We start from the raw sequence: 23,912 nt of genomic DNA, 5'->3' as shown, positions 1-23,912 counted from the left end.
AACAAGCGCAAAATATAAGCACCTCTAAACAACAGTAAGCATTCTAACTAACCACAAAAATAAATATTAAAATGTAACAAGTTATCTATTTCCATTTGTCTTGTGTGTGTGTGTGTCCAGTGATTTACAATGCAACAAGTTTTCATTTCTTTTTCACAACAAACTTCATCTCAAAACAAAAACAATAATTAGTTCCGTATTTTTGTGTGCGTTACCATCGTTCTCCAAAACACACAAAATAGCAGCACCTCAAAAACGAAATAAATCGTGTAATGTGTTACCATGTTGCTATTCTCTGTATCTGCAAGTTTCCAGCATAAATAAGTGGTACAAAAATTCTCTTTGGTACTATTTATCTTGACGCTTAAAAACTTTGTTTATATTTCCAACATACACAAGACTCCTCAGTCTATTATCAGTCAAAACTATTTCAAGCAGCATTGCTGCGTGATACAACTTGAATTTTGTTGAGATATTCACTGGAACGTAAGTCACTCAAGTATACTATTTACAGATACTGATACTTTAATAAATGCTCAGTGCTCTGAAACTGAAAACCATTTAGATTCACTTCGTTACCGGCTTTTGTACCTTCTCGACTTGATTCTAGCTTAAGATAAAAAATGTTTGCAGTCGTTTAAATGTCCTCCGTCAACACATCAGACTTGGGAAATTGCAGAAACCTTATTTGGGAATAATGCGGTACACTGTATACAAACAGTGTTCACTCATATCAGCACTAATTACCTGTGTCAATCCTGGGACTTGTGAGGTGATGACGAACTGCTGGCCCCTCGACGATAACACATTCAAATTCTGTGTCGTTCCCGTAGTTAAAACTTGTTGTAATCTCACTGTTTGTCCGGGTCCCACATTAAGTGAGTGCGAGGGCGGTTGTGGTCCCACCCCACCTTGATGATCACTCATCTTCCAGTTTCCTGGTTGTCCAAGGTGTGTTACAACAAAGCGCACACAACACACAATTCATGTTAAATTCATTATATAAGAGAAAAACACTGGAGTATTTGTAAACACCACTGCCACAAAGCATTTGTTGTTTTGTTAATTTATAAAAACATTCACATAACCTAATATCGTGGTAATACAACCATGATGTATTAAATACTGTAAAATGAAATTATATTAATAAACTGACTGCCTAAATTTCATTAAATAATTTTAGTGATCTAACAATACAGTGACATTTAGTTGCAAGCGCTTTTTCGATTTTTAGATATTTCCGTGAACACAAAGAGAAATCGAGTCCGTCTAACCGCCATATTGGTATTTGCTTCCTTCCCCCTTTAACTCACCATTATGTTAGCACTATGTTTTGTTGCTTATTGTACACATCGTCCACGAAGTATTGCATATTTTCGCTTAGTAATATTAAATTAGTGTTTTAGTTTCACGACCTGAGCCGAGAACAGCAGGTATTGCTAAGGATTTAATGGTCATTTCAAACATTTTAATCCAAATACGCAACGCCCGCTCTCAACATGGCGACAAATTCTGCTAACAGCAACATACTACTCTGGGTTTTTTGGTTCACCATTTATTCACTAGGGGCGCAGCCGTAGACGCTTGTCTTCTGTGTAAACTCGACGGGAGTGCCAATTGTTGAAAAGGAAGTACTGCGAAGTGGGAACTTTGACAGAACAACATTAAAATTGTCCCCGGTTAACGTAAACTGGTGAAGAAAACGAAAATATTCCTTGTGTCACTGAATATCGTTCGTTTTGCGGTACTATAGGGAAATGTATGTATATGCATAACAACGGAAGAATTGTTAAAGAACCTCAAAGAATTGAATGAAGTAGGATTTGTGTTTTTTTTTGTATGTATTAATTGTAATGCCGAGATTAAACAAGCGGTTATCACATTTATTAACTGATAGCATATTAAAAACATTAAATCAAAGGAAAATATGTACTGTACTTGAATTCCTCGAGCAAGAACCGGAATACTTGGCTGCTCTTCTGAAAATAAGTTTTAAGGTGGGGTACTTAACCATTTTCTTAATAATATTTTTAAAAAATCGAGATTTTGAGTTTTTTGTCATATACTGCAAGGCTAATTGATTTCACACTGTGTCAGAAGAGAGACTTGCATGTACAAGTGTCCTTATACAAGAATAGCAATATTGCCAGAAAAACTACCATATTCCATTATTTTACAGTGCCTGTGCAAATAGTTAATAAATGCAGGTTTTTCTTTAATTTTTAGGTTAACATATGTTAGGAGCATTATATCTGCAACAGTTTATTCCATTGCACCAAATGCCTTCTGAAGCTATTCTGCAGAGATCATTTTTATAAATATAATCATTGCTTCACTTTTGGGGGTGTGGATTTGATTTCTTTGCTGTTTTTCTTCTATGTTGAAAGGTTTTGCAATAAGTAGTTCTGTAGTGTCAATGTAATATTTATGCAGTGATTATAAGGAGATAACAATTCGCTTAGAACACTAGGTATGAATTCACAATTTCACAACGATATATACTGATAAAATTTTCTTGACCTTCTACCTTCGTCAAGGGGTTAAAAATCTACAAGCTTTTAGCTGATTGTCTATCCGTCAGTTTTGGGTCGTGACTGTCATGTGGGAGTACTCGGCTCAGAGCGCTTGACAGTGCTGAATCTGAAGAGAATTTCATCACCTAGAACACTGTTTGTTGGGCAACAGGTACATAAAAATGCATCTGACTACTTATCAAACTATCTTTATTATTATTATTATTATACATATATAGGGCACTAAATGTGCCAGCTGCTTTAATCTTGTCATTATGGATTTTCTTGCTGTCAACCTACAAAGTTGTTCTGGTCTTGAATTTCTTGACCTCTTGGCTGAATTTCCACTTCAGTATTTTGTGAGTGAATATCTGTCTGCCTTGTATATCTGAGTTTGTTATGACACCATCATTCAGGTGTGTCGCCCTACGTCCACGGCTATACTCTCCAAGCCACTGTTGGCTGCGTAGCAGAGGTTATGTCCCATTATACCAGTTACTAGGGTTTCTTCCTGTTTAATTCACGTTTAGAGTGCAGTAAGAATGACCCTTTGACTGCCTCTAGGAGTGCAATAATTATTCTGATCTTATCCACACAGTTCCTGTCTGAGTGGTATGTAGTTCAGTTCATTCAATATCTCTGTGACATACTCTGACCATTCATGGTCCTTCTCTTTATATGGTCAGTATTCCTTCTCTGTATATGGTCAGTATTCCCTTTTAGTTCTAATCTGGTACCGGTCCCACACACTTGAGCAATCTTCTAGGATTGATTGCACAAGTAATTTGTAAGCAATCCTGTTTGTAGACTGATTACACTTCCCCAGTATTCTACCCATAAATCGAAATCTACCACCTGCTTTACACATGATTGAACCTACCCAAGATCATTCAATTTCATTTGCCTACAAAATGTTTCATCCAGGTATTTACATGACTTGGCCGATTCCAACAGTAACTCTGATATTATAGTCGTAGAATACTATAGTTTTTCGTTTTATGAAGTGCAAAATTTTATCTTTCTTAATATTTGGGGCAAGTTGCCAGTCTCTGCACCACATTGAAATCTTATCAAGATCTGACTGAATATTTATGCTGCTTGTTTCAGATAGTACTTTATTATAGATAACTATCATTTGCAAAAAACCTGATTTTGCTAATGATTTTGCCAGCAAGTTTGTTAATACACAACATGAACAGCAAAGGTCTGAATGCACTTCCCTGGTGCGTACCCGAAGTTACTTCTACATCTGACAATGACTTCCCATCCAAGATAACACATTGTGTCCTCCCTAGCGAGAAGTCCTCAATCCAGTCACAAATTTCACTTGATACCCCTTATGATCATAGTGTTGACAATAAGGATAGGTGCATCACTGAGTCAAATACTTTTCAGAAATCAAGAAACACTGAATCGACCTGGTTGCCTTGATCCAAAGCTTTCAGTGTGCCAAGTGAGAAAAGTGCAGGTTGGGTTTCACATGATCGATGTTTTCAAAATCCGTGCTGGTTGGCATTGAGGAGGTCATTCTGTTCAAGATATCTCCTTGAATTTGAGCTTAGAATATTTTCTAAGAGTCTACAACAAATTTATGTCAAGAATATTTAAGGGTAATTTATGGATCACTTCTACTACCCTTGTTGTAGATGGATGTGACCTGTATCTTCTTCCAAGAACTTTTTTGTTTGAGGGATCTACAGTAGATTATAGTTAGAAGAGGGGCTAACTCAGTTGCAAATTCAGTGTAGAATCTGACAGGGATTCTATCGAAGCCTGGAGCTATGTTCAGTTTTAATGATTTCAGCTGTTTCCCAGCACCTTTGACTCTAATACTTGTTTCACTCATCTTTTCAGTGGTACGAGGATTAAGTTGGGGCAATTCTGCTGGGTTTTCCTTTGTAAAGGAACATTTGAAAATGGAGTTAAGCATTCAGCTTGTGCTTTACTACCCTCAATTCCAGTTCCTGTCTCATTACTAGAGTTTATGAACTGTCATTTGGCATTATTGTGTTGTGGTAGTCATTGAAGGCATCACAAATTGCTTGCTCTCTTGACAGCCAAATGTGTTTCATTCAACATCTTTCTATCTGTAGTCCTAGACTTTGTTTTACATCTATTATGTAATGTTCATTTCTCCAGGAGTTTCTTTACAGTGACTGTATATTATAGAGGTTCCCTCCTATTGTGAACTGTTTTACTGGGTACATATCTATCCAGAGTGTGGTCAACTATTATTTTGAAGCTGAGTCATAGTTCTTCTACATGCTCCTGATCTGTGCCTTCATTGATCCAGGTTATGTTATAAGTGCTTTCTGTGTACTACAAGATCTGTTTAGTTTGTTGAGTGTCTGGCATCCTTTTGATATGCCCATAACATTTCAGTTGATGTTTCATCATGTCATGTACTATGTTATACAGTGGAACTTCGCATGGCAAGTATAATTCATTCCAGAATCTTACTCATCGTGCAAAACACTTGTTATGCAAAACAATTTATCTCATATAAATTAATGTAAAATACAGTGTTGCGTTCCATGAAGAAAAAGTGCTAAAAGTGTCATCTTATTCATGTATTTATCCAAAGAAAGTTACATATATTAAACTATGTACTTTAAAAACAAAGATTCCAAGACTTACCAAGCGGGAAAGCACCGGTAGACAGGCACAATAAAATAACACACACACAAAATTTCGAGCTTTTGTAACCGGTGGTTGCTTCGTCAGGAAAGGGGGAAGGAGAAGGAAGGTGAAAGGATGTGGGTTTTAAGAGAGAGGGTAAGGAGTCATTCCAATTCCAGGAGCGGAAAGAGTCACCTTAGGGGGGAAAAAGGATAGGTATATAAGCGTGCGCGCACGCACACACACACACACACACACACACACACACACACACACACACAGAGAGACAGATATATGGACACAAGCAGAGATATTTAAAGGCAATGAGTTTGGGCCCAAACTCTTTGCCTTTAAATATGTCTGCTTGTGTGTGTGTGTGTGTGTGTGTGTGTGTGTGTGTGTGTGTGTGTGTGTGTACCTATCCTTTTTCCCCTCCCGGGATTGGAATGACTCCTTACCCTCTCCCTTAAAACCCACATCCTTTCATCTTTCCTTCTCCTTCCCTCTTTCCTGACGAAGCAACCGCCGGTTGCAAAAGCTCGAAATTTTGTGTGTGTGTTTGTGTGTTTTTTTTATTGTGCCTTTCTACCGGCGCTTTCCTGCTTGGTAAGTCTTGGTAATCTTTGTTTTTAATATATTTTTCCCATGTGGAAGTTTCTTTCTCTCTTATAAACTATGTACTTTATTATTCACAATACATAATTAATTCTTTTTTACTAGGATGCTATCTATAGTCATTTGTTTCTGCTGACGCTTCAACACTTGGCAAAAATGCGACACAGCATTATCATCAAATAAATTTTTAGTACACATAGCCACTGCTTTATTGGGGCAATGATTTTCAGCGTACGATGCAACCGATTCCCATGCTTTCGGCATTCATCTTTTTGCGCCAGAAGATTACCATATCCTCCTCCTCGTCCTCTTCTTCTTAAGAATTCCTCTCCCCATCTTCCTACTATGAAACACACTGCAACTCCATAAGCTGTTTGATGGTCATTTCTTGGCTGTTGTGAACTTCCACAATTTCATCGCTATCATTGTTATCTACTTCTGCTCCCATGCTCTTGGCCAGATGGTCAATCTTGTTGACTACATGCTCCAAAGGTACTGAATCAAATGCCTCCATCAAATTCGACAATGCTCTCTGGCGAAAACTTCTTCCAAGCAGAAGTGAGAGTTATCTTGGTAACACTTTCCCATGCCTTTTCAGTCATCTTTGTGCTGGCAATGATGTTTAAGCGATATTTCCAAAACTCTCTGAGATTGAGATTGGTAGCTTCAGTCAACTCAAAGCAGTGCTCGAAGAGGGCTTTAGTGTAGAGCTTCTTAAAGTTAGAAATAGTCTGCTGGTCCTTAGGCTGGAACAACAGAATGGTGTTGAGAGGAAAAATTGGATATTGATGTATTGAAACTCTTCAAGGAAGAGGTCCTGTAGGCCTGGAGGGGCAGATTCATCTCAAGCAAATATTTTTTCACCAAAGGACCAAACATTTCATTCATTCAATCACAAATAAAGATCACGCCACTCAAGCCTTCTTGTTGGACCTCCACATCACATGTAACCTGCTCTTCTGGACTTTATACTTCTTGAAGGCTCCTGGAGTTTCTGAATGGTAAACAAGCAGCAGTTTAATATTCAAATTGCTGCTTGCGCTGGTGCAGAATAGCAGTATAAGACAGTCTTTCATTGGCTTGTAACTGAGCAGTGCATTCTCCTCTGCTGTTATTAAGGTATGCTATCATCATTTTTCCATATTAGACCCATCTTGTCATAACAGGTTTTTAAACCTGTTGTGTCAAATAACCTGCAGAATCTATGAGCATCTTGAAATTGCTGATGAAGTTCTCTGCTGCCTTTGTGTCAGAGCTGGCTGCTTCTCTGTGCCTCACAATGCTGTAGATGGTGGTTCTTCTCTTAAACTTTGCAAACCACCCATGGCTTCCTTTAAACATTTTTTGAGAGCTGATGATCCTGGCATCTTCTTAACGAGGTTGGTAAAAATCATCCTCACCTTCTCCAAATGATGATCTCATTAATAGTGTCACCTCGCAATTGCTTTTCATTTCCCCATACAAGGAGCTATCTTTCAATATCGCCCAGAATATGAAACTGTTGTTTAGATGCCCATGTCACTCTCTTTGAAACATCTATCTCCTTATTTTGTCCTTGTTCTTGACGATAGTGCAAATAGTTGATATAGATCGATTGTATGTGTGTGCTAAATCAGCAACGCTCACACCACGATCTCATTTTTCAGTAAATTTTACATTTCATTTCTGAGGTCATTTTCTTTCTCTTGTGATTGTCTTCTTATAGCTTTACCTTAGGGTACATTTCTACGAATGCTATTAAGATTTACACACAAGAAAACAATGTGTGAACATAAGTTTAGAAAAATGTTGAGACCACAAGCTGCACTAAGATGGTAGCAGAAGGAGTGCTAAACCCGTACTGTAGTATGTACTAAACACAAAGCGAGTCATTTTCTTTACAGTTTGTTTTGCTCATTAAGCGGATTGTGTGTTTATGGGAGCTGCTCGTTAAGCAAGATTCTAAACAGATATATCTGTTTGGTCTCTTGGTTACTCCGCAGTCTGTATCATTATTCGGTCTTATTAGGCCCAAGGTACCTTTGTGCTCTGTGACCAACATTTCTGATAGATATAAAGCTTTGGGCTTGATGACAATGTTGCAATGTGTCACTTTTATGTTATGTGATGTATGAGATTTGTTGAAGATGTTTCCAGTCTTCCAGAAGGCTCTAGTTTTGTTTTGATTTCTCTGTTCATATGTTTCTTTCCCTGTTGCCTGCTTCATCTCCCTGAGGCACTTGAAACTGTGAACTTTCTTAATCTCACCATAATTTGTTGTGATCTGTTTCGATGCGTCTTTCTGATTTGACTTGTACGTTTTATCCTTCAAAGTAAAACTGTATTTTTTTAAAGTGATTAAGATACTTTAATAAAATAATCAGTTTTACTTCTCAGTACAGTTTGTGAACTTTGTCAATGTCAATAACTGGCTGGAAAGTATAACCTGTTCGTAGGTTCTGTAATCAATTTTTTCCATCTGTCCATTTCACAATGTTGCTATAGTTCATAAAATGAGTACCTCTTGGCTGCCAAGTATTGCTCTGGATACCTTCTTCTTCCAAAATCCTTCAAATGTCAGAGTTTAGGCTCCAGGAGGTATCTTTACTTGAAATATTTCTGAGAACTATAACCAGAGCTATGTTGAAAACTTTCCCATAAATTCTAGAGCACTAATTTCTCAATCATGCTAAGACAAAATTTAAAGTGGCATAACATATGAAACTAGTTGACACATTTAAAATTGTGATTCAGATGTTTGTTTCCAAACTGTTTCTGAAACAACTAACAGCAAATTGCTGTCTGGAGCTGCCAATTTCGAATCTGAGAGATGTTTCATACAAACATAGACTACAGTTTCATTCAGCTAGTACATAAAAAATGAAGATGGTAGAAGTAGAAATACCTGCCATTGGAATTAAAAAGTAACTGGATAGTCAATACAATTAGTGAATAAGATGAGCTGATACACAGTCCGTCACATTAATGTCTCCACCTATTGAAAACCTGCATAATCCCCTTTTGCAGTGCAAATGTGCTGGAGGTGAGCCTGTAACTTTCTAGAAGGTACTGACAGAGATGTGGAGCCAAGCCGACTCCAGTGTCGTCGTCAACTGCACAAGGTTTGAGGATCCATTTTGTTAACAACTAGTTGAGGTGGTCTCACAGATTCTCAATTGGGTTTAAATCCAGTGATTTTGGGGGCCAAGGGAATATGGTAAGCTCATCCTTGTGCTCTTCAAACCATGCACCACTGCGAGTTGTGACATATTGCGTTTTCGTCTTGGTAGATGCCATCGTGTCAAGGAAGGAAAAAACAGCATGTGGGGGTGGACATGTTTCCCAAAGATAGGTGCATAATTTTGTTGATCCAGTGTACCTTCCAGAATGACGAAATCACCCAGGGAATGCCACAAAAGCATTCTCCAGACCTTAACATTCTCTCCTCTGGTCTGGACCCTTCTGACAGTTGTTGCAGGGTTGTAGATAGCTACAGCCATTTGCCTGATACAGCATCAAACCTGATCCATCTGAAAAGCCATCTGCCACCATTCAGTGGACGTCCAGTTGTGGTGTCAGTGTGCAAATTCCAGCCTTCATCACTGATTAACAGTGGTCAGCATGGGTGCGTGAACCAAGTGCGAGTTGCAGATGCAATATACAACAATGTTCGCTGAATGCTCACTGAGTAGACACTGTTAGTAACCGCTCAGTTTGTCTAGGCAGTCAGTTGCTCCACAGTTGCACATCCATTTGCGGATACACAAATCCACAGCTCCTGTTCGCCTCTGGCAACTACCAACAATGGCCTATAGTGGTGCTTTGTTCAGTTTTAATGATTTCACCTGTTTCTCAACACCACTAATACTTACTTTGTTAATCTTTTCAGTGGTATGAGGATTAAATTGGGGTATTTCACCTGGGTTTTCCTTTGTAAAGGAACATTTGAAAATGAGAGTTATGCATCTGAGCTTTTGCTTTGCTAACCTCAATTTCAGTTCCTGTCTCATTCATTAGAGACTGGACACTCAACTTTGGTGCCACTATCTACATATGACCAGAACATCTTTGCTTTGTTGCCACTAATAGCCTTTACATACGACCAGAACATGTTTGGGTTCTGTGAAAGATCACATGACAGTATTTTGCTGCGGAAGCTATGAAGGCATCACGCATTGCTCTCTTGACAGCCAAACATGTTTCGTTCAGCACCTCTCTGTCTTCTCTGTCTGTAGCTCTATGCTTTGTGTTTTTAACACCTATTATTCAGTAATATCTGTTTCTTTACAGTGACTATACCATGGAGGTTCTCTCCCATTATGAACTGTTCTACTGGGTACATATTTATCCAGTGCATGGTGAACTATTCTTTTAAACTTGAGCCATAGTTCCTCTACATGTTTCTGCCCTGTGCTGAAAATTTCAAGTGCCTCATTGAGAAATGACACTACTGATTTTTATCTAGTTTACAGAAATATATATTTCTGCTTGGTTTAGTTGTCCTTTGTACTTTGGTAATCATTGTTGCCACCACCGCATCATGTTCACTGATACCAGTTTCGATGTGGACTTCCTCAAAGAGGCCAAGTTTGTCTGTTGCCATTAGATCCAGTATGTTTCCATCATGAATGGCGTTCCTAACTATTTGCTCTAGGTAGTTTTCAGAGAAGGTATTTAGTATTGTTTCACACAATGTCTTATCACACCCATCACTAACAAAACTGTAATCTTCAGTTTGGTTGGTGGACGATGAAAGTATCCACTGATGATTACAGTGGGACTGGGGAACTTACATTTGAGTGAATTGAGGCTTTCTTTAAAGTTTTTGGTTACATAATAAGAAGAGTTTGATAGGTGATCAAAGGATCCAATCAACATTTTATGCCCACCCTCTTGCTCTTCACTTCACAAATTACAAAAGAGGGGAGGTGATGACCACAATCCATTGACCTGCCTTCCCTCACAGGTCTACCCTCCACTTCCCTCCGGCATGCCAAGGAGGTCGGTGAAGGTGCTGTTGATACTGCAAACACACCTATGTGCTACATATCTTACACCTCATCTTTCTAATTTTTTGGGCAAGATTTTATGGTCATGTACATTGCAGACTTTTGAAAGGTGTAGGAAAATCCTGTTCCTATTTCATATTGATTCAGGTATTTTAAAGTACAATCAAAGAATCCAAAAATTGCTCTTATTGTAGATTTACAGTTTCTAAAGCCATGTTGAAAGCTGAGAAGTGAATATTTATTTATGAAACTAGCCTTTTTCCTGTAACTTTGCCCATGTATACGTTTGACACATATATTGAACACATCATCCTCTTCCCCTCTGAGTCAACCTCTTCCTTCCTCTGGCTGTCCACTTCATCCTCCCATCTCTCTCTCTCTCTCTCTCTCTCTCTCTCTCTCTCTCTCTCTCTCTCTCTCTCTCTCTCTCTCTCACACACACACACACACACACACACACACACACACACGCACACACGCTCATCCTCATTCTCACTCTTCATCTCCTCTTATCTCTTTGTCCATTTCCTCCACGTTGTCTCTCTCTGACCATATCGTCCTCTCCTTCCCGCTTATCATATCCTCCTCTTCTCTCTCTTTCTATCTCCACCTGCACCTCTTCCTTTTCCACCTGCCCTCTAACCCCATATACCTTCCACATGCCTCATGCATCTCCCCTCTCTGTCCATTTTCTCCTCCGCTTTGCTCAGTCCATCCCCAGTTCAATAAAGCAGGCCAATGCTACTCCAATACAACACACATGTCTTGCAGAGCAGCCTACATGTCGGAGCCTGGATAACCATTTCTTGCCCCTGACTTGTAGGCTGGAAAGAAGTTTGTGTTGGCAGGCCAATACTCTTCCTACACAACAAGCCTGCTATGCAGTGCAGCCTATATGCCAGAGGCTGAAAAAAAGGGAAAAAAAGATTTTTGCTATATTCTCGCTCTTATTGGAACTCGGAGGTTGTAAACCCCACATGCTCATACTCGTCAGACCTGCTGCTCCTGTGCCAAATTTGGTTCAAATTATTCCAGGGATTTAGGATGATATGCTGGACGTACAAATACACTCTATTTTATATACATATCTGACGATGAGAGATCTGTGCTTGCAGAAGATGGAAATTTTGTCATTAGTCCTCGAGTTGTGTCCATGGAAGAAATACGAGCCATTGAACAAACAGGCATTGGTAGCATGGACAAGGTTACAGCTGAAAAAAATTTGTATAGGAGTTGTAAGAGTATTGTCTTGCACAAAGCTTCCAAAAAGTAATTTAACTGTGGATGAGAGGAACGCCATGAAATATCTGAAAGAGAATGATAGTGTTATCATTCTCGCCCCAATCAAGGAAATGCAACTGTTGTTAAGTATGTGACCAACTATTATAGGAAGATTAATGATAAATTAAATCTGCAAACCTATAGGAAACTAAGTAAAGACACCACTGACAAAGTTCTTAGAACTGTTACACAGTTGGTAAAGAATTCCTCTATTGAACAGAGCATTCAGAAAAGTCTGTTCAATTCAATTGCAATAGCACCAAGACTTATGGATTGCCAACGGATTCGTATATCAAGAATTTTTTTTTAAATTAAGTAGCATAATGGTACTGCCGGAGAACATATTAGTTAGTTTTAGTGTGGTGTCGGTATTCATTATGAATCCACTCAATTAAGTGTTGCAATAGCTGAATCGGATTGTTCCTCCCGATATTGCAGAACTGTTTAAATATTGCCTCACAACTATGTATTTCATTAGAAATGAAGAGTTCTATAAACAGATGGATGGTGTCACTATCGGGACCCCTTTAAGCCTGATTATTGCGAACCTCTTTATGGAAAAATTTGAGGAACAGGCATTGGAAACTGTGAACAGTAAACCAAATATTTGGTTACATTATGTGGATAATATTTTTGTTTTGTGCCGGCATGGCAGGGAGGAAAAGAATCATTTTCACAAACGTCTGAATGGGATCAATCTGTTAGTTTACCAAGGAGTAGGCAGTTGGAAGATAATTTTTTTTTTGATATGCTAGTTTTCAAGAAAGAAAATGGTAGCTTGGGCCACACTGTTTGCCAACCCCCCCCCCCCCCCCCCCCACACACACAGATCATTACTACATCAGGATTCGAACCACCACCCACAACAGAACCGAGGCCCTGTTTCTATGCGTTTGGGCGCTGATGACCACGCTGTTTAGCGCCCGTAAACCTCAAACACACACACACACACACACACACACACACACACACACACACACACAAAACCATTGATGGAAAGAACAAGAAAAATCTGAACCACAGCTGCTACACGTGGAATTAAAACATCTCACCAATGCATTGCTCAAGAGTGGTTTTTCTTTTGCTGAGGTGAAAAAAGTGTTAAGACCACCGCAAAGAAAAGGTAGCAATGCACGAGCATCAGTGAAATTGAAAGTTTTCCTGCCATTCGTTAAGGACTTGACTGATCGCATAGGAGAAATCTTGAAAAAGTGGAACATCGGGGTACTGTACCCACCCACATGGAAGATACAAGATCATCTAAAATCAGCCAAGGATATTCGCCAAGTGCTGGAAAAATCTGGAATTTATAGGATTCTGTGTATTTGCGGGATGTGTATGTGGATACTATCAAAAGAACTGTCAAAAAAGACTCGAAGAGCACACGGTCAATTGCATAAGAGGGGAGACTGACAGGTCAGTTGTTGCGGAACATGCTTTACAGCCAGTAGACAACCAAATTCGTTTTGATAGGGTTCAAGTACTGGCAGTCATAACCAGATGCCATGGAAGGCTATACAGAGAGGCCATAGAGATTGCAAAACACCCCAGAAATTTCAATAGGAAGGAGAAGGGGGCGGGACGAAATTGAATGAAATTTGGATTCCGGTGCTGAAGAAGGTATGTACCTTTCTTCAACCATGGGATGATAGCAACAGCAGATGACAGTAGTTGACAACGGCGAGTTGCACTTGTGTATTTAAAATGTGACGTCACACCACTGCACAGAGGTGGAGTTTTGGTGTAGTCAGTAGTGAGCCAATGTGCAAATTGGACATTCAACAATGCTATGATAACACTTGAAAATGTGTTCTGCGTATGGGGACAAAATGTTGGGTTTTAAGATGAAATCCATTCGACCACAGTATAAGAGCTCGTAACATGTTATTAATTGTGATGTTTCTGGGTGTGAAAATTTACATTTTACAATCAGTGCTATCAACATTCTTCTGAATTTTGAATGGAAATGCTTTCCCAGTTTTCCCTAGTCAGTAAGAAATTAAAAATCGAATGTTGTCTTTGGAGAAAGTCCTGTGGCAGCAACACAGATTTACTTCACCACAATGAGTGAGTGAAGTTATTGCTGACTATAAATGGAATCATTGCTCAAGATGGCATGATGACATCATTACTTATTCTGTTTATGGTTGTGTTTCATGTAAAAGTGAATAAATCTTCTTCTTCTTCTTTTCCTTCAGCGTTTGTTTCGCTTGCCTCCGGGATCCACTACATGGGTCTAATGCCTCCATTTCATTCTACCACGGTCTGCATTTGGGTGGATGTTAACCAATTAAAGTTCTTTGTGAATCACATCAGCCCAACATTGTTTAGGTCGTCCTTTCAGTCTTCTGCCAACGACTTCAAGTATGTAACTTGCCTTGGCAATAGTCATCACTGGCGGCCCGTAAAACATGGCCAAACCATCAGAGACAATTCCCATACATCCTGTCTTGGATTGTTGCAACACCAAACTGTTTCCTAACGCTGTCATTGGAAATATGATCTAACTTAGTAAAGCCCGCTGTCCAACTTAACGTCTTCATTTCCATTACAGTTAGGCAACATTCTGTCTCATCTGTAGACAGCCAGAATTCACAACCATACCAGGCGACTGGTAAGATGACAGTGCAATAGATTTTTTTTATTTTAAATTATCTTTCATCCTGCAGTCGCAAGTGACTGCGGTTGTAGTTTGCCACTTCATCTAGGCTGCCTGAGCTCTGGTGTCGACCCCTTTGGTATGTTGGCCGTCAACCAAGGTACTTAAACTTACTCACACGAGTCAGATCTTCACCATTAGTCATGGTGGTTCCCATTTTATGTCTGTCTGATGTCGTGTACTCGGTTTTCTTCAAATTAAGGCACAAACTGTGTTGCATCAACCAGTCACTCCATTTTTTAGTTTGGCTCTGCAAGCTTGTTTTCTGCTGCCAGCATCACATCGTCAGCATAAAGTAGGGCCCATGGTAATGCTTGGTGCAGATCAGCTGTCATGGTGTCCATTATGAGAATGAACGGAAGTGGTGATAATGCAGAACCTTGATGGACGCCGATTATGACGGGGAAGTCCTTGGATAGCCCTGAGGTTGCACTGATATAACTTCTTGGCTGTGTATAAAGTAACTGCACCCAGTTAATAAGCTTTTGAAGTGCTAGCCAAATGAGACTGTATGGCACCCGATCAAAGGCCTTTTCGAGATCCAGGAATGCTAGATGCAGCGGCTTGGCTTTCTTATGATGTTTCTCAACTAATACTCTTGGAGCATGAATCGTGTTAGTTGTGCTGCAGTCTTCACAAATCCAGCTTGGTTTCTGGAAACCTGTATGATCTCATGGATCCTCTGGTCCAGAATATGCACAAAGATTTTCATAGAGTGGCATGTCGGAAGTTCCATGCAGCTTTTTGCGGACGATGCTGTAGTATACAGAGAAGTTGCAGCATTAGAAAATTGCAGTGAAATGCAGGAAGATCTGCAGCAGATAGGCACTTGATGAAGGCAGTCGCAACTGACCCTTAACATAGACAAATGCAATGTATTGCGAATACATAGAAAGAAGGATCCTTTATTGTATGATTATATGATAGTGGAACAAACACTGGTAGCAGTTACTTCTGTAAAATAACTGGGAGTATGCGTACGGAACGATTTAAAGTGGAATGATCGTATAAAATTAATTGTTGGTAAGGCAGATGCTAGGTTGAGATTCATTGAGACAGTCCTTAGAAAATGTAGTCCATCAACAAAGGAGGTGGCTGCAAAACACTCATTCAACCTATACTTGAGTATTGCTCATCAGTGTGGGATCCGTACCAGGTCGGGTTGACAGAGGAGATAGAGAAGATCCAAATAAGAGTGGCACGTTTCGTCACAGGGTTATTTGATAAGCGTGATAGCATTACGGAGATGTTTAGCAAATTCAAGTGGCAGCCTCTGCAAGAGTGGTGCTCTGCATCGCAGTGTAGCTTGCTGTCCAGGTTTTGAGAGGGTGCGTTTTTGGATGAGGTATCGAATATATTGCTTCCCCCTACTTATACCTCCCGAGGAGATTACGAATGTAAAATTAGAAAGATTCTAGCGCACATGAAGGCTTTCTGGCAGTCGTTTTTCCCGCGAACCACACGCAGCTGGAACAGGAAAGGGAGGTAATGACATGGCACGTAAAGTGCCCTACGCCACACACTGTTTGGTGGCTTGCAGAGTATAAATGTAGATGTAGATGTAGAGAAGTTGAATTGGACGGTAGTTGGTGCACTCAGCAGGGTTTCCCTTCTTAAAGATAGGCATAGTGGTGCTCCGTTGCCAATCAGTTGGTGTTCATCCCTCATCAATGATCTTGTTAAAGAATTCCATTAACCATTCGGCTGCCTTTCAATGATGGGAACACCATAACTCTGCTGGAATGTCATCTGGGCTGGTGGCTTTCCCAGACTTCATTTTCCTCAAAGCAGTCTTGACTTCTTCAACTGCAGTTTCTCTTGCGGGCCCTTCAACAGCCTGGCTGGTGGGTATTGGAGAATTAGGGAACATTTCTGTTGAGATCTTCTTGAAGTAGCTGCGTCATTTTTCTCTGACCTCCTTCCGCTCAACCAGCAAATTACCGGTCTCATCATTGACTTCGTGGAACCGATGAACGTCTTCCCAAGTGCGATGTCTTGCTTCAGCAAGTCAATATAAGTCCCGCTCTCCTTCACGTGTGTCAAGTTTTGCTTATAGATAAGCATAACGTGAGGATTTGGTTGCTGCTATAACCTGTTTTGCATCTCTTCAGGCTGTTCTATATGCATTCTGTCACTCTGGTGTTTTATCGGCAGGAAACTCATGATACAATAGTTTCTTCGTGTGTACTGCGCCGTGTCATTCCAAAGCCACTTATCTCTATCAATCCTCCATTGTCCTGGTTTTGTTGTCCCAAGAGTTGCGTGTGCAGCTTCGTGAGCAGATTCTTTCAGTTTCTCCCAGCTTTCTTCAACTGTGGTAACTGGTGGCAAAGTAATTCGGGCTATGATATCAGCTTTCTTATCCTTGAATTTCCACCATTTGATTCTTACAGGTCCTGTGCAATCTACATGCTTGTTTGGTGGCAACTTGATTTGTAGCTTGCAGATCAATGGACAGTATTGTGTCGCAACAGTTTCATAGGAGGTGACCTTTGCATCAAGCACACCTTCGAGATCATGGCATCTCTTGAGGATATAATTGATCTGCATGGCATAAGTGCTGCTGTAATGCATGATTAGATGTGATTTGGACAATTTTCAGGTTTTGAGCTTCCAAGAAATTGAGGATACGCTGACCATCATCATTCTTTTCTCCGAATCTATGCCCACCATGAGCAGTATGTTCTTCCTTTCTGCACCGTATGCGCCCATTCAGATCACCAGCAATGATGATGTAATCTTCTGGGGACACTTCAGCAGTCTTTGCATCAAGCATCTTCCAAAAGGTGTCCTTGAAGGAAATTGCTTGGCTAGTTTGTGGAGCGTAGGCACTGAAAAAGTGGATTTTTCTGCCATCTGTGTTGTACAGAATATTCATCAGACGATCATCATATATTTGCACTTCAGATATGTTACTGTCAGACTTGGATGATACTATAATGACAGTGCCACTAGCCTGTCTGCGTGTGCTCTTATGATTTTAGTTGTGATATATTTGATCATGGTAGGCTACAGTAGGACATAAGCCTGTAACCTCCTTGACCCAAATCATGTTTGAGAAATCCAAAAGATTTTTTTTAAAGAGAATAATAATGAAGTTCAGGAGGATTTTGAAGATGAAGTGAACACAGACTGTGATGACATATTTTGAGCTCTGCAGGAATGTTCAGAAGCAGAGACAGAAAACAGTGAAGATGATAAAAGAAGTACTTGAGTTAAATTACCTTTACTATATTGGCAGCAATAAAGAGACAAAATTGAATAAAGTTCCACCATCATAGAGATTAGTTTTTGTTTTGAGTTCTACAATATTGTTCAAAAGTTAACTGGACCTATAAGAGTGGCAAAAGCAGTGACAATGCATTTCAAATGCTAAAATTGTGTTATAGATGACAACATTTTGTCTTTTGTAGTTTTGTAAACAAATCAGTACTCTGAGAGTATCAAAGTTTCATTTCAATGTGAGCGAGATGCAATGGCGGACACACATGGGGGCTGCGCACTCTCTCCTTGTGGGGTCTCTCACATTGCCACCCATGCTGCCCCCACCAGTCAGTCGCACGCTATTCGTTCATTTCTTTCATCAGTCAATTTGACGGAATTGCGTTATCGAATAGTTGTATTTTCCTATGTAGCACGTGCATCCGCGTCATTGGATTTTATATATTTCTCTCTGGCACATAGATAGCTAACACATACATACGAGAAAAGTTGCAAACATTCTACTGATCTCGATACGTTATTCTGTCTGGCACTTGTTCGAGAAAAGTTGAGAATATTCTATTGTTTTCTTGTACGGAGAACCTTCGATATGTAATGTTATAAATAAGAACTATTTGCCTTATAGGATGCTAGTTTACAATCAGAAGCAGAAATATTAAGACTGAAGAATGAATAAGTAACTCATAACAGTATTTTTACTAATAACATAACAATAGTTTCCCATACCTATCTCGTGTTACGAGATTGATGTGTATATCTCCGGCAATAGTGACTTTAGAGAAGATTCCTAAAAACACGTTGTTACTATATAGGCCCTCTATCTAATAAACTAGAAAGAAATAGAATCGACAAGTAAAGTTCCACACACAAATTGCCAGATTACGTCATCATTGGAAACTCGCCCTTATGTTATATGTCATAAGATACATACTGGCTTGCCGCCTTCACAGAAGATATTGGGCCACATTCCATAAAAGTTTGGAAGCGAACATTCTGGCAGCAAATGTCCTCGAAACAACCGAGCCATGTATATAAGGCAAACAGAGTCGCTGCCAGGTAGTCAGTTTGAAAGCTAAAATTGTTGCCATAACTTGGAAGTCATAAAAAGCGAACAACTGCAATTATTGGCTATTATCACGGACTTCAGTCAGTGTTGTGCTTAGTGATATTAGAAATACGTGGAGTGTGATGATGTGGGTTTTAGTGCTAAGTGTACTAGTGTTGCATTTTTCAGTGTGAATAAAGTGTTTATTCGAGAATAATTGGCATCTAATTTACCTATGTCATAACAATATAATAAAATGGATCATTATGTAATAAGAAAAAACAAAAGTAGAAACATCTGAAGATCTGGTCACCATTCAGCTGCAAAAACACCACCAGATATACAGACAGAGCCCAGCACTTTGCCGAAACTTCCACAACAAAGTTCATCGACTGATTCCTTTAATCCCACAGATATTGGCACTTATTTGGATATATTAGTGTCAGGAAATATTAGTGATGATATAATACACAAGCTTCTCACAGCTCCAAGAAAACCTGAAAAAAGTTATATCCTTCCTACTTCTGAGCACAACAAGAGGGGACGGGTTGAACGCAGACAAGTGCACGATAATCACTTTGAACTGTATCCATGGCTGGTGTTCTCACAAGTTAAGAAGGGACTTCTTTGCATTAACTGTTCAATTTTTGTGAGTAATAAAATGATTGAAGGAAAGAAATCCATTATCATCAAGAAACTTATGACCGAACCATTAACTAAGTTTGCCAGACTTACTGGTAAAGATGGTGACCTTGAGACCTAATCTCAGCCAAGTACCACATTAAGCATCAACAGATGCAAAATTATTTTTGGTGACACAAGACAGCCGTGAACTTGAGATTATAAATTGGTTGTCAGGACAGAGATTGGAAAACATTAGGGAAAACGAGAGACCATCTTGTCCCTATAATAAAAATAATCATATATCATGAAAAGCAAAATATTGCTCTGTGGGCGCATAGAAATTTTGGGAGTCTATAGAAAACGAAAATGATTGTGAAAGTATAGTAAGTAACGAGGGAAACTTTATAGCTCTTGTGAGATTTAGATTTGACGCTGGAGACATGCAACTAAAACATCACCTTGAGACCACTAAAGTGACCGCCACTAACATAAGTAAAACCATGTGTAACAAATTTATTTCCCTCTGTGAAACAGGGATGTTATTGAGAATACTGGAGGAAATCAAAGATTCTCATTATTACAGCATAATCTTCGACGAGACTATGGACATAGCGCACATCACCCAACCGAGTTTAGCTGCAAGATATCGTGATGTTAAATTACACGAAAGATTTTTGGGTTTTTGACATCCATAAAGACAGTGACTGTAGTGGAAACGTTGATGAACCTCAAGAGAGTCAAGATGAAGAGCGTAGCATTACTTGTCAAGTATTAGGTACTATGATTCTAAAGCGAATGGAAAGACTTTCTCTTTCACTGGAGAACTGTGCGGGTATAGGCTGTGATGATTGCTCAGTTAATACCATGTCAGAATTGAAAGGAGCTGTAGCTACAAATAATAATAATAATAATAATAAAGCTATCAACGTGGAAGTAGCAGCGTGTCGAAGTCATCAGCTCAACCTCGTTGTCTCTCACAGTTGCAAAGTACAAGTGTGAGAAACTCACTTGGTACTATTGAAGAAGTAGTATTGTTCTTTACAGCGTCTAGCAAGTGGTTCACATAATTGAAGAATCACCTAAAACACTAGCTGAAATCACATTGTCAAATGAGATAGGTTATGCAACATGATGCTGTTATTCAATTCGCAGCTGATTTCTTAAAGAAATACAATGTTGGAGGGATAGAACAATGGCTGCCAAAGCCAATATTCTCTTTTGAGCTGTCTCTAATTGCGAGTTTATCCCCACTCTGTTTACACTGAGTGGCATTGTGAGCATAACATATCCGGTCAGCAAAATCTTACAAGACCCTAGCTAGGCAAAATTAGATTCGACGCACAAGGTGTATGATGGCATGAGAGCTAATGCTGATAGCCACTTTCCTCATATCGTTGAAGAGGTAAGGCAGTTATGGAAGAGTTAGACATGGAGAAGAGTGTTCCTCATCTTACAGTCAGACAAAGACGTAGGGAAAACTGCAATCATAATGATGATGCTATGACATATTGCAAAAGAACTTTTTGTTCCAACACTGGACCATTTTACCACTGACATGAGTGAAAGTCTTGCTGAAGGAAATATTTATCATTTAAAATTCAACATACTTTTGCCCTCACAACTACTGAAACATGACAGTAATGATCTGGCACATAAATTGAATCAGTGCGTAACTGAACTACTGTTCTTTGAAGAATAATCACTCTTTGTAAGTAAAAAGAGACTAATGGGAGAGATTATTCAATACAAGCAAACAAGCATAAATGCCCTTAATCATCATGATTCTGTTATGCAAGCTTAGTCTGTTTGTGATAGAGCTGACTATCCTACTTTGCACTCACTGTACAAACTATTTGCTTGTCTACCTGCATCTATCACTACAGTAGAAAGAAGTTTTTCAACATTGTGGTGTACAAATACATGGCTGAGGTTGACAATGGAGGAGGATCGCCTTAATGGCTTAGCTTTGTTGAACACACATCCTGACATTGATTGTCTTATTGACAATGTAATTAACCAATTTGCCAGTAAGAATAGCCACATAGAATTTGTCATTTAAGGAAGAGAACCACAATTGTAACTTTTTTATATCATAAGATGGCATTGTCTTGTATATATGTATAATCAGTTTAAATAAAACTTTCTTAAACTTTGCATGTGACTTGATTATTTTTTATTACGGTAAGAGAAAAGGTAGCTCAAGATACCTTTAGTGCCCCCTCCTTGAGGTTTTTCTGTATACACCACTGCCAAGATGTAAAACTGGAAGATGTTATTGAGGATCGGGGGAGGAAGGGGGGGGGGGGGTGCTGGGCTGATGGGGACAGGATTGAAAAATTTTGCACCTTAATGAACATAAAGTGTTTCAGGTTCGTTATGTGGTGCCTTAAATTTAATAATCAGGTGAATCGTGATGAAAGGAAACTATTAAAGAAGATAAAAGCTATTCAGGAAATATTTTCTGTGTGTGAACAGAACTGCCAGAAATCATATAACCTCAGACAAAATGTTGCAGTAGATGAGAAACTGGAAGGATTCTGTGGAAGGTGCAGTTTTTGCCAACAAATATGGAATTAAGGCATGTGCTCTTGTTGTGGACTCCAACGTATTTTACCTGTATCATATGGAAACCAGAAAGATTATTATACCATGGAAGCAATAAAAATTTGGATGATATTCTTTGAGTATGTGAAACTGTTTATCAGTTAGGTCAGAATGAGACAACAGACAAATTGTTTACCAGTATTGGCTTGATAGGAGAATTAGGAAGCAAATTGCTGTCTTTTGTTTAAACAATGCAGAAAAACAAGCATCAGTTTGTCCTGTAGTTTGTTACCAGTGGAGGAAGGGCTGTCTAAAGTTTCCTTTTTGGCTCCAAAAAAGGCTGTACTCTAGTTTTCTGTGTTTCTGAAAAGGGGAAGTGTATAATCCTGGCATCATATTAGCATGAAGATAATTCAGTATATGCTGACACTGGAGATAAACAAAAGCCATCCATTGTAACAATGTTTAATAGCACTAAAGATGAAGTCAACAATATGTACAAGTTGATTGCCTTGTACGGTGTGGCAACAATGAGTTTATCAGAAGAAAATAATTCCTGAAACAGCTACCTCATGCATTAGTTTTGCCTCACTTAGTTCGAAGAAACTTGGATATCTCAGGAATTCCCAGAGATCTTCAACTGAAGATAGAACATTGTAGGTGAACATGTGAAGAAGCAGCAGAAGACAAACACACAAACAAAGAAAAAGGAACTAGGAACAAGAGGAAAAGGCATAGTTCTGCACAGTAAAGAGAAGACTGACAAAATATTGTTGCAAAATCTGGTGAAAGCTAATCCACATTGAACTTTTTGCTCTGACTGTCGTAAAATTTCTGATATGTACCACAGTCCGAAAGTGTCAATGAGACAAATGAGTAATATAATTGTTGTTGTGCTCTAATGTCATCTTTGTCTTTCTGCAAAGATATTTGCTGTTTAGAAAGAGTGTAATTAGTGAAATGTAATAAAGAAGCAAGTGGAAAAAGTGTCATTGTTGTCAGTTGTTATCACAATCCAAGACTGATAAGAAAAGTAAATGATTAATATTTCTGTTGTTGTTGTGCTTTTATGTCATCTTTGTCTTTCTTTAAAGATGTTTTCTCTGTATAATGTGTTTTGTGAGTGAAATTTAATGAATAATCAAATAAATAAGCAATGTGATCGTCTGGCATGTTGAGGGAATTCTCATGACTTTCGTACATAATGTATTACTTGCTGTCTTGTTAATTGGTTTCAATCACAATTTGATTTATTTTAACAAAACCTACCATCGGTTCTTGGTAGATCAACATTATAATAAATGAAAAGTACCAGCTTGCTTTTGTTCTACAATATTTTATTGTGTTAACCGGTTTTCGGTATACAAGGCCATCTTCAGACATGTCTGAAGATGGCCTTCTAAGCCGAAAACTGATTAACACAATAATAGTAATATTGCAGAACAAAAGCAAACTGATGCTTTTTCATTTATTATTGATTTATTTGTTTAGGCCTACTAGTAAATAGGTATAGTATATCAGCACTCTAGGCTGATAACCTTGCTGTTTGATCCCCTCTCCCAAAACAACCAATCAGCACTATAAATGTATTTAGGTGCAAAAAAGGAAATTTTATGTATTTTACGCATGTTGAGTACTCTGTGAAAGCATATTTGGACATTGTGTTTTAACTATAATGCTTATTATTATACGGTAATTGTGAGACATACTTCTCCCTCCTCAGCTGACTATCAAGGCAAGATTTTGTTGCACTGGTTCCTTCAGGAAGCTCATGAGCAAAGCCACCCATTATTATTATATTC

General features: G+C 39.0%; 2 protein-coding genes across 5 annotated transcripts in view; one reads left to right on the top strand and one right to left on the bottom strand.

Annotated features, from left to right (window-relative positions):
- LOC126356979 (helicase domino-like) overlaps positions 1-1,585 on the bottom strand; it is a 379,868-nt gene extending 378,283 nt beyond the window's left edge. For 3 of the 4 annotated variants that reach the window (XM_050007415.1, XM_050007414.1, XM_050007416.1), the window contains exon 1: positions 748-1,559. In XM_050007415.1, the coding sequence (XP_049863372.1) occupies positions 748-927 (180 nt within the window). In that variant the 5' untranslated portion in view covers positions 928-1,559. Of the gene's footprint in view, positions 1-747 lie in introns of all 4 variants that reach the window. The other variant, XM_050007413.1, reaches the window with a different exon arrangement.
- A 268-nt stretch (positions 1,586-1,853) lies between these two features.
- Positions 1,854-23,912, top strand: part of LOC126362488 (DNA repair protein RAD51 homolog 4-like) — a 129,979-nt gene continuing 107,920 nt past the window's right edge. The window contains exons 1-2 of the mRNA XM_050007889.1: positions 1,854-1,997; positions 2,563-2,685. Coding sequence (XP_049863846.1) covers positions 1,854-1,997; positions 2,563-2,685 — 267 coding nt within the window. The remainder of the gene's footprint in view (positions 1,998-2,562; positions 2,686-23,912) is intronic.

This window comes from Schistocerca gregaria, chromosome 1 (assembly GCF_023897955.1).
Source record: "Schistocerca gregaria isolate iqSchGreg1 chromosome 1, iqSchGreg1.2, whole genome shotgun sequence".
Taxonomy (NCBI): Eukaryota; Metazoa; Arthropoda; class Insecta; order Orthoptera; family Acrididae; genus Schistocerca; species Schistocerca gregaria.
This window is presented reverse-complemented; position numbering and strand designations above follow the sequence as displayed.